Source organism: Siphateles boraxobius, unplaced genomic scaffold (genome assembly GCF_051911475.1).
Source record: "Siphateles boraxobius isolate OS27281-9 unplaced genomic scaffold, OSU_SipBor_1 25, whole genome shotgun sequence".
In the NCBI taxonomy this organism is placed as follows: Eukaryota; Metazoa; Chordata; class Actinopteri; order Cypriniformes; family Leuciscidae; genus Siphateles; species Siphateles boraxobius.
Window position 1 is genome coordinate 35,370,001 of NW_027508866.1, and position 9,640 is coordinate 35,379,640.

A 9,640-nucleotide genomic window follows, 5' to 3' on the forward strand; every position below is an offset into this window, starting at 1 on the left:
TCTGAAAAATAATCTTTTGTAACATTAAACACTAGCGTTCAAAACTTTGGGGTCAGTAAGAATTTTTTTTGGGGGGGGGGGTAAATAAAATAAATCAATATTTTTATTCATCAAGGAAGAATTAAATTGATCAAAAGTGACAGTAAAGACATTTATAATGTTACAAATAAATGCTGTTGTTTTTAACTTTTCTGTTCATCAAAGAATCCTAAAAAAAATGGTACACAACTGTTTTCAACATTGATAATAATCATAAATGTTTCACTGAAGACTGGAGTAATGATGCTGAAAATTCAGCTTTGATCACAGGAATAAATTACACTTTACTATATATTCACATAGAAAACAGCTGTTTTACATTGAAATAATATTTCACAATATTACTTGGTTTGTTTTGTATTTTTAATCAAAAAAATGCAGCCTTGGTGAGCAGAAGAGACTTCTTTTAAAAACATTAAAAATCTTACCGACCTCAAACTTTTGAACGGCAGTGTATACATGTGTGTGTGTGTCTGTGTGTGTGAATATATTATACAGTGTGTGTATGTATATATGTATATAAATATATAAATGTGATGTTATTTAAATGTTATTTAATTAAATATATATAATTCACTGAATCATAATATATATTGTAAGCTAAATATAAAATCACTCACACTGTTATATAAGCATTTATTCGTACTGCCTACTCTCATCATCAGCATTTTAACACATAACTGCTGTTTAACAGGCTGAGCTTCGACTGCCTTGTTCCACAGCAGTTTCACAGTGTGTTTAAGATAATAGCATCTGTATTCCAGTGAATAATTACTTCATGATGTGTGTTCACTGCCCTCGTCCAGGTCGTACCAGGAGTCGGAGAGTAAAGTGACGGCTGACGGGGTGGTGGGATTGACGCGAGCGTTCCTGGCCGCTGGAGCTCAGTGTGTGCTGGTGTCTCTGTGGCCCGTTCCCGTCGCAGCCTCCAAGATGTTCATCCACTCGTTCTACAGCGCTCTTCTCAACGGCACCAAGGCCAGCGCGGCCCTCGCAGACGCCATGAAGACCGTTCAGAGCAGCAAACAGTTCTCACACCCCTCCAACTGGGCCGGTATGTTCCCAGTGCCACACTGACAACTTATCAGGGTTTCTTTGCCTCAATGAATACGTTTACATGCAGCCAATAACCCGTTCAAAACCGGAATATTAGCAATAACCCGGTCGCGCACGGCATGTAAACACCGGCAAAAACCCGAATATGCTCATATCCTGGATTTTAAAACCCGGATATGATCCCTGGGGTACCCCTTTTCTAACTCGAATTTTTGGTCATGTAAACGCGTATCGGCAAATCCCAATAATGATTTGTGTTCTGCGCATGTTCTATTCGCAAGGAATCTTGGTCTTTTGAGTAGAGGAACTTCTCGGCGCATACAAAAACCCGCGTGTAGTATACCGGAAGTAAACATGGCGAGACGCAGCACAGCATACTTATGGAGCGAGGTCAGTACCAGCACCAAAGCGCAAACAAAGGCGATTGCTAACGTTATCTGCCCCGATCTATTCATTATCCGCGCGCTGCTGCTGTTGTTGTTGTTGTTGTCTTTGGATACAGGAAGAATCGGAAATGACGCATATTGTGTCTTAAGGTTGTCCGTACGTCCAGACGCTAACCGTGCGTCGCCGTTTACATCGGGATATTGCAATTCCATGTATACAGGAGTAACTCTCTCTGCTAACGCATGTAAACGGGTTATTCCTAATGTTTCAGAAACCCGAATAGTGACCTTAACCCGACCATAACCCGAATATTGGCTGCATGTAAACGTAGTCAGTGTCTGCCCAAACTTGAAAAAAAAATCAACTTCAACTTCAGAGGGTAACTCAAAACATCTGATTCTTCATCATTGAAGCAATTTATGGAAAATCTTTCAGCATCTTCTTGTGCTTGTTTTCAATGATTAATTCAGATGGTTAGCTTAACCTATACAGAGAAAATTATATAAATAGGAGTCACTACACACAGTATTGAGAGCAATGTACATTGTGCACAGTATACAAATGTCCTGTATGCATTAACATACTACATTTGCACAAATGTGCCGTATATAAGCAAATCATTCTGTGGTGAATCTGTGGGAATCTTAAATATCTGACTCTACTGGCACAGTGATGTTGTGTAGCATACTACTGCTGTTTTGAGAATATAGTAGGCAGTATTGAGTATATACTGCACATTTTAAGGTTTGTTTGCTGTACTCGTCCGCAGGCTTTATGCTGATTGGCTGTGACGTGAAACTGAACAGCCCGTCATCTCTGATTGGTCAGGCTCTGGCTGAGATCCTGCAGTATCCGGACAAAGCCCGAGATGCCCTGAGGGTTCTGCTTCACCTGGTGAGAAACACACACCATCTCTACCACAAACACAGTTATTCAGAATATATATACATATATATACTATATTTATATCCATCTATCTGTGTGTGTGTGTGTGTGTGTGTGTGTGTGTGTGTGTGTGTGTGTGTGTGTGTGTGTGTGTGTGTGTGTGTGTGTGTTATTTCAATTATTTATTTTGATCAACGTGCAGTAAGTGTTAAATGCAAGAATTATATAATTGTGTGTAAATAAATATATTGTCTATATTATTAGTATATATTTCAATTGTTTGTTCTATTATTTTAATTATTGTAATTTAAATATATAGTACATTTTATGTACTTTAATAATTATATTTTATTGTATATACAGTGTGCCTGTAGTATGAATGTAGCATATACTATCCATATAGTACTATACAAGTGTGTGTGTGTGTGTGTGTTTGTGTGTGTATATATATATATATATATATATATATATATATAATGTGTGTACTGTATACATCAGTTGATTTTTAAGTTATGTTGTTTTAATTACTATTGTATAAATTATTGTAATTATTATTTTAATCTTTTATATAGTACATTTTATGTGCAGTAATTAAATTAAATTTTACATACAACATGCATATAGTTATATATAAGTATATTTAACACTTTATTTTACAATGTCTTTGTTAAACAGAAAAAATTTGTGATTAATCTAATTCATTTTTTTAATCGATTGACAGCACTAGTTGTCACTAATTTTTGTATGTTTTTTTTTCATAGGCTTCTTTTTCGTTTCCAATCGAAAATACCAAAATAGTAGTAATAGTAAATAATTTGATGCATCTAAACTGGTGTTGTACAGTGAGCTGAAGTTTGTGTGTGTGTGTGTCTCCCTCAGGTGGAGAAATCTCTCCAGCGCATCCAGAACGGCCAGAGGAACTCCATGTACACGTCACAGCAGAGCGTTGAGAATAAGGTGTGTGGCGTCCCGGGCTGGCAGGCTCTGCTGACGGCGGTGGGCTTCAGACTGGACTCGGCTGGAACGGGACTCCCCGCTGCCGTCTTCTTCCCCACCGCTGACCCTGGAGACCGCCTGCAACAGTGCAGCACCACACTGCAGTCCCTGCTGGGTAACACACACTGCCTTCTCTAGCTCACAGCAAGTGTGTGAGGGAAAATAAAGTCCCACTGAACGCTCTTTGGACTGATGCACATTTGAAAAAAAAAAAAACGACACCTTTATTTTAGGGCTGTGCAAAGATGAATCATGTAGATCAGCTGATCAAAGATCAGCTCCTGTAAGCTGGCAGCAAGGATGACAAAATGTTTTGTTTTTAAACAAATAGTATGTTTATTACTATAACCAGATATGTTTATGCACAAATAATAGCTTATAATATTGAAAATACTATTTGTATTTGGCCGTTTGTAATTTAAAAACTTAAGCCTAGCAGCCTATTAATTGGCCCTATATGAAATGCAATAACAAAAATATCAGTATTCACACTGGTGTGTAGGGACAAAAGAATTAATATAGGCTATTACAAAACGACTTGTGTCTGGGACCTCGTTGAAAACCCATTTTTTGGTCAGCGAGGGGATCGTGAATAAAATTAGCTAATGTAATATGATCGTTTGGCGCTCTAGCGATTAATAAACATGCGTTTATTAACAGAATAATGCGTCTTGCGGAAGAACATTGTAGCCGGAGCTACTTCTCTCTGTTTATGTCTATGTCGAGTCACCCAGGCACTGGGTTACACCGCAGCGGTGCGACCCGAACCAGTGTAAAATAGTCCCAATATAAACACTTATTATAGGTGTATTATAGTGACTCAGGATAAGACAAAAACGCGGTTTGGAAAATGGATTCATGATGTACTCGCTCATTATATAAATTTAGTCAATTTTAAACACAAAAAAGTTACGGACTGCTGCTTTAATGCTCACTGTTCAACACTTTTCAAAATATGATGCGACCCCCCAAAGAGCTCGCTGACGCCCCCTTGTGGACCGAGACCCCCCTGTTGGGAACCGATGCTTTAGTTAAGACAATACACATTGTTTCAAGGCAGCATTACAGTGATAAATAGAAAAATATTGATCAATAATACAAACAGAATTAAATCCTGCTTTAAAGCAGCTCTTAAAAAAGACAGTGTTGTTATCTTTGTTTGCAATGTGCAATGGCCAAACAAGTCAAACTAGGGTTGTGTGAATGGAAGTGAAGTGAAGTGACGTCATTGTCCTTCATGTTCACAGGTTTGCCTCCTCCGGCTCTGCAGGCGTTGTGTAAACTGATCACGGCGTCAGAAACCGGAGAACAGCTCATCAACCGGGTGAGACATCACACCACATATCAGATACTCTGCTTTACTGTTCATTGAGAAAACTGTCCCGCGCTCATGCACGTACCTGTAACTACACTGCTGTATTATTGAGATGCTCGTGTTTGCTTTTTAACAATCTTCTTTCCTTCTCTTTTCCTAAACGTTTTCCACTAAAGGCTGTTAAAAATGTAGTGGGAATGGTAAGTGCTTAAATAACTAACTCTACACTAACACACTACTGTAAATTAACTTACCAATGATTTTTAGCTGTGCTGTTTATTATTGTAAATAATAATCAGATAGTGCTTTTGTATATTTGACGTCATTAGACACGGGATTGGTCTCTGTTTTCCCACAGCTCCATCAGGTTTTGGTGCAGCTTCAGTCTGGAGAGAAGGAGCAGGATTTCTCTCTCGCACCCATTCAAGTGTCCATCAGTGTGCAGCTCTGGAGACTCCCTGGCTGTCACGAGTTCCTCGCCGCTCTGGGTAACAGAAGATCCAGATGCTCAATCTCTCTCTCTCTCTCTCTCTCTCTCTCTCTCTCTCTCTCTCTCTCTCTCTCTCTCTCTCTCTCTCTCTCTCTCTCTCTCTCTCTCTCTTTTTAAATATTGTTTAAAAAAGTTTGTTTGAAGGTTTTGGTAAAGTTTTTTTCTAATCAGTATTTTATAAGTGGTCCCAAATATACATTTCATGAGAGAAAAAAAATATGCATATTACATTTTTTGTTGGGTGACAATTTGGGTAACACTGGGTGAGGTTTTGGAAATTTAAAAGATGTTTGAAGTATATTTTATTGTATTATTATAGATTAGTTTTGGTAATGGATTATATGATCAGATAAGAAATCCAGTTGCTGAAAAAAGTTAATGTTTAAAAAGTTGTGTTAAGCCTCTCTGTCTCTCTCTCTCTCTCTCTCTCTCTCTCTCTCTCTCTCTCTCTCTCTCTCTCTCTCTCTCTCTCTGTCTCTCTCTGTCTCTCTCTCTCTCAGGGTTTGACCTGTGTGAGGTGGGTCAGGAGGAGGTGGTGTTGAAGACGGGTAAACAGGCCAACCGTCGCACCATGCACTTTGCCCTGCAGTCACTGCTGGCGCTGTTTGGTGAGTGTCACTTCACACTCACAGTGTTCTTCTCATCAACAAACATTTAGGAATCTAATTAGTAATGTTTGTGTTATTATTATTATTATTATAGCATGTTATCTATCTATCATCTATCCATCCATCCATCCATCCATCTATCTATATGTGTGTGTGCATGTGTATTACACAAAAATGTAAATAATTATATTTCTGAGTATATTATATATATATATACATTTTTTTTTACTCTGAAATATAATTATATATATATATATATGTATATATATACACACACACACAAAATATTGGTAAAATGTACTATTTTAATTATATAATGTATAATATTAATAATATATTATAATAGTCTTTCTTAGATAAAAATAATTATATAAATAATCATTGTTAATATTTTTACTGCCAATAAAATTTATGAATATTTACACCCTTAAAGGAGTAGTTCAACCAATTTTTTTTAAATTATCCCATTATTTACTCAGCCTCAAGCCATTCTAGGTGTATACAGTATGACTTTCTTATTTCAGCCGAACACAATCGGAGTTATAATAAAAAATATCCTGGCTCTTCCAAGCTTTATAATGGAATGAATGGTACCTCAGATTTTAAAGCCAAAAAAAGCACATCCATCATTACATAAAAGTAATCCATACGACTCTAGGGGGTTAATAAAGGCCTTCTGAAGTGAAGCGATGCATTTTGTAAGAAAAAAATCCATATTTATAACTTTGTAAACTATAATCACCGGCTTCTGGTAATGGCCGTATGCGAGTCTAGTTCCAGCGGAAGAGTGACCTCTGACCCCACGCACTATGTAAGACGTATGATGTAGGCGTAAGGTTATATTGAGAGTTGATGAACACTGAAGCGCAGAGCATAGAGCGAAACCAAACGTCAGTCACAAATTAGAAGTCTAAAACGAAAGGAAGCCGGAAGCCGGTGATTATAGTTTATAAAGTTTTATATGGATATTTCTCTTACAAAAACACATCGCTTCGCTTTAGAAAGCATTTATTCACCCCCTAGTGTCATATGCACTTTTTGGAGCTTTAAAAACTCTATTTAATGTAATTTACAAAGCTGGGAGGAGCCAGGATATTATTTAATATAACTCTGATTGTGCCTGGCTAAAAGAAGAACATCATTTAAACCTAGGATGGCTTGAGGGTGAGTAAATCATGGGATATTTATCATTTGTGGGTGAACTATTCCATTAAAAATACAGATATCAAATGCCATGACTTTTTAATAACTCTTACTTTAAATGCTTTAATGTTTCCTTCAGACTCTACCGAACTTCCGAAGCGTCTGAGTCTGGACAGTTCCTCATCTCTGGAGTCGCTGGCCTCGGCACAGTCCGTGTCCCACCAGCTGCCCATGGGATACCCCAACCCTCCCTTCTCCCCTCCGTGCCCCGACAGCCTGGCATCGGACGCCATCTCCGTGTACAGCCTGAGCTCCATCGCCTCCTCCATGAGCTTTCTGTCCCGTCCCGAGGGAGCGTCCGAGTTTATTAGCCAGCGCTCACGACAACAGGAACTAGAGCGGCATCGGGGCGGAGCTGGGATTTTCGCGTCCCACAGGCACACGGCAGTGCCACGCAGTCGCTCGTCCCCACATGGAGCCGTAGGAGGACATGAAGAAGAAGAATATGAGGGGTACAGTATAATCAGCAGTGAGCCGTTGGGAAGCCAATGTGATACGCTTCCTCGTCCCGCGAACCACAAGAACCATCGGGGCGCGGCGCGAGGCGGAGCCGGCAGGGGTTACGCGGTATCCGTGTCCTCCAGGGGAAGCGTAAGCACCCCGACATCCCCTGTCAAAACCACACTTGTTCCCAGTCCCAACTCCCCGTTCCAGAAGGTCGGGAAGGTGAGCAGCTCCGACACGGGCGAGTCCGATCAGTCGAGCACGGAGACGGACAGCACTGTGAAATCCCAAGAGGAGCGTACGTCCGGAGCGCCATTGGATCCGCAGGAACTCGCACAGAAGATCCTTGAAGAGACGCAAAGCCACATGCGGGCCGTCGAGACTTTGCAGAGAAGTGTCCCGCTGGGTGACGGGATGAGCAGCGGAGGTCCTCCGACTCCAACCGGAGGCTCTGCTTTCCGTTCCTCGGAGACGAGCGCGTTCAGTCGGCCTAGTAGCAGAGCTAGCATCAAGGCTCAATCGTCTCCGCTCACGACCCGCCCCAAACCGCCTTCCCGTACCTCCTCCCTTCAGAAGATCAGCTCGGGATACAACAGCCCTGCCACTTCTGAGACGTCCCTGAAGGAAGGGAGTCAACCGTCGCCTACTTCCGAGAGTCACGCGCAGTTTAAACTCAAGTATCCCAGCTCGCCGTATAGCGGACACATCTCTCGCTCGCCCAGTAATGTCTCGCCCAGCTCGGGACACCAGTCGCCCGCCGGGAGCGCTCCCTCTCCGGCACTGTCCTACTCCTCGACGGGTTCGACACGCTCCAGTCCGGCGGACGCCCCGGATATTGACCGACTCAAACTCGCCGCTATTGACGAGAAAGTCCAAGCGATCCACAATCTCAAGACCTTCTGGGCCAACGCGACCCAACAGCAGCACTCGGGACCGATGCGGGTGCTCCGCGGCGGGAAACTGAGCACCGCTAAACGAGATGTCCTGGGTCTTTTAAATCTCTCTCCTCGGCATGGAGTGACGGGTCAGGATTCGCCCGGTCAGGATGCGGCGCTCGAACACAGAAATCCACCAAACGGTCATCGCAAAATCGATCCGAAGAGAGTCGCACCTTCTCCGACAGCTTCCACCGGTTCCAGTCCCGGTTCGCATTCGATCCGACTGCCTACAGGGAACGGGTACAAGTTCCTCTCGCCGGGACGGTTCTTCCCTTCGTCTAAATGTTGAGATTCTCTTGATAAAGGAGTATTTGGAGTATTTATAACTCTTTAAAACAGTGAAAAGGACAGTCTGGGTTAGGAAGTGCACATTCCAAGAAGCCTCAAACTGCCTACTGTTTTATTTTCCGTGCAGAGAGCATATAATCCTTATGCTTCCACCGACACTGTAAAGGACCGTTTATGTATGCAGACTGATCTTAGACCTGCGCAAGGCATGTCAGATAAAAAAAAAAAGAGATTATACCAAAATGGTATTTCAACAAAAAGACAAAAAGGCTCGCTGTTTGTGTTAGTGAATATGATGCGGCTTTGACTGGTTTATTTCTTTTGTTTTCTTTTTTTTATATATAATTATTGTTATTGTTATTATTATTATTATTATTATGGATGGTAATTGTTATTACAGTTATTTGTTTTGTAAATTAAAATCAACGTTTTGCAATCAGTATTATACGTTTTTATATTGTTAAAGAAGCAAATCATGCACAAAAAAAGTTGAAAAAAACATTTTCATATTTTTATTGAGATGGTGACGATGCACCTGACCTGACTTCTATGTGACTTGAGTGTCAGTATTACAGCATGGGTTATCTTGCTCTCCAGTGATTTAATGTCTTTTTAACAGAGATTTTGCATATGTGGACTCTCATCCAGACACATCCCAGTCATTTCTCAGCAAAACGGTCTCAATAAAAAGTTTAATTTACCCTTGTGGTGGTCTGCTATTCATTTTTTTTATTTCACCTGCATTATATCTTCATACATAAAACAAGAAAATGTTACTACTATATTCTATGCATAAAGAAAATTAAGCCTATTTTTAAAACATTTATTTTGCATTGTTTGACAATTGGCATTCTCGTTACACATTTAAAGTCCCCCTGTGGTTAAAATCAAGCTTTTAATGTTGTTTATATTTCTATGTGGTATTTTAATATGCTTTAAGACAAACCATGTGTAAATTCATAAGTCGACAGCATTGCTGAATATTTTCTCC

At 40.5% G+C, this 9,640-nt stretch overlaps 1 protein-coding gene across 3 annotated transcripts in view; it reads left to right on the forward strand.

Moving 5' to 3' along the window:
- ttc28 (tetratricopeptide repeat domain 28) overlaps positions 1-9,350 on the forward strand; it is a 322,836-nt gene extending 313,486 nt beyond the window's left edge. For 2 of the 3 annotated variants that reach the window (XM_077243763.1, XM_077243765.1), the window contains 8 exons: positions 846-1,093; positions 2,252-2,376; positions 3,247-3,478; positions 4,611-4,687; positions 4,855-4,878; positions 5,037-5,166; positions 5,669-5,776; positions 7,059-9,350. In XM_077243763.1, coding sequence (XP_077099878.1) covers positions 846-1,093; positions 2,252-2,376; positions 3,247-3,478; positions 4,611-4,687; positions 4,855-4,878; positions 5,037-5,166; positions 5,669-5,776; positions 7,059-8,650 — 2,536 coding nt within the window. In that variant the 3' untranslated portion in view covers positions 8,651-9,350. The remainder of the gene's footprint in view (positions 1-845; positions 1,094-2,251; positions 2,377-3,246; positions 3,479-4,610; positions 4,688-4,854; positions 4,879-5,036; positions 5,167-5,668; positions 5,777-7,058) is intronic. The other variant, XM_077243764.1, reaches the window with a different exon arrangement.
- The last annotated feature ends 290 nt before the right edge of the window (positions 9,351-9,640 follow it).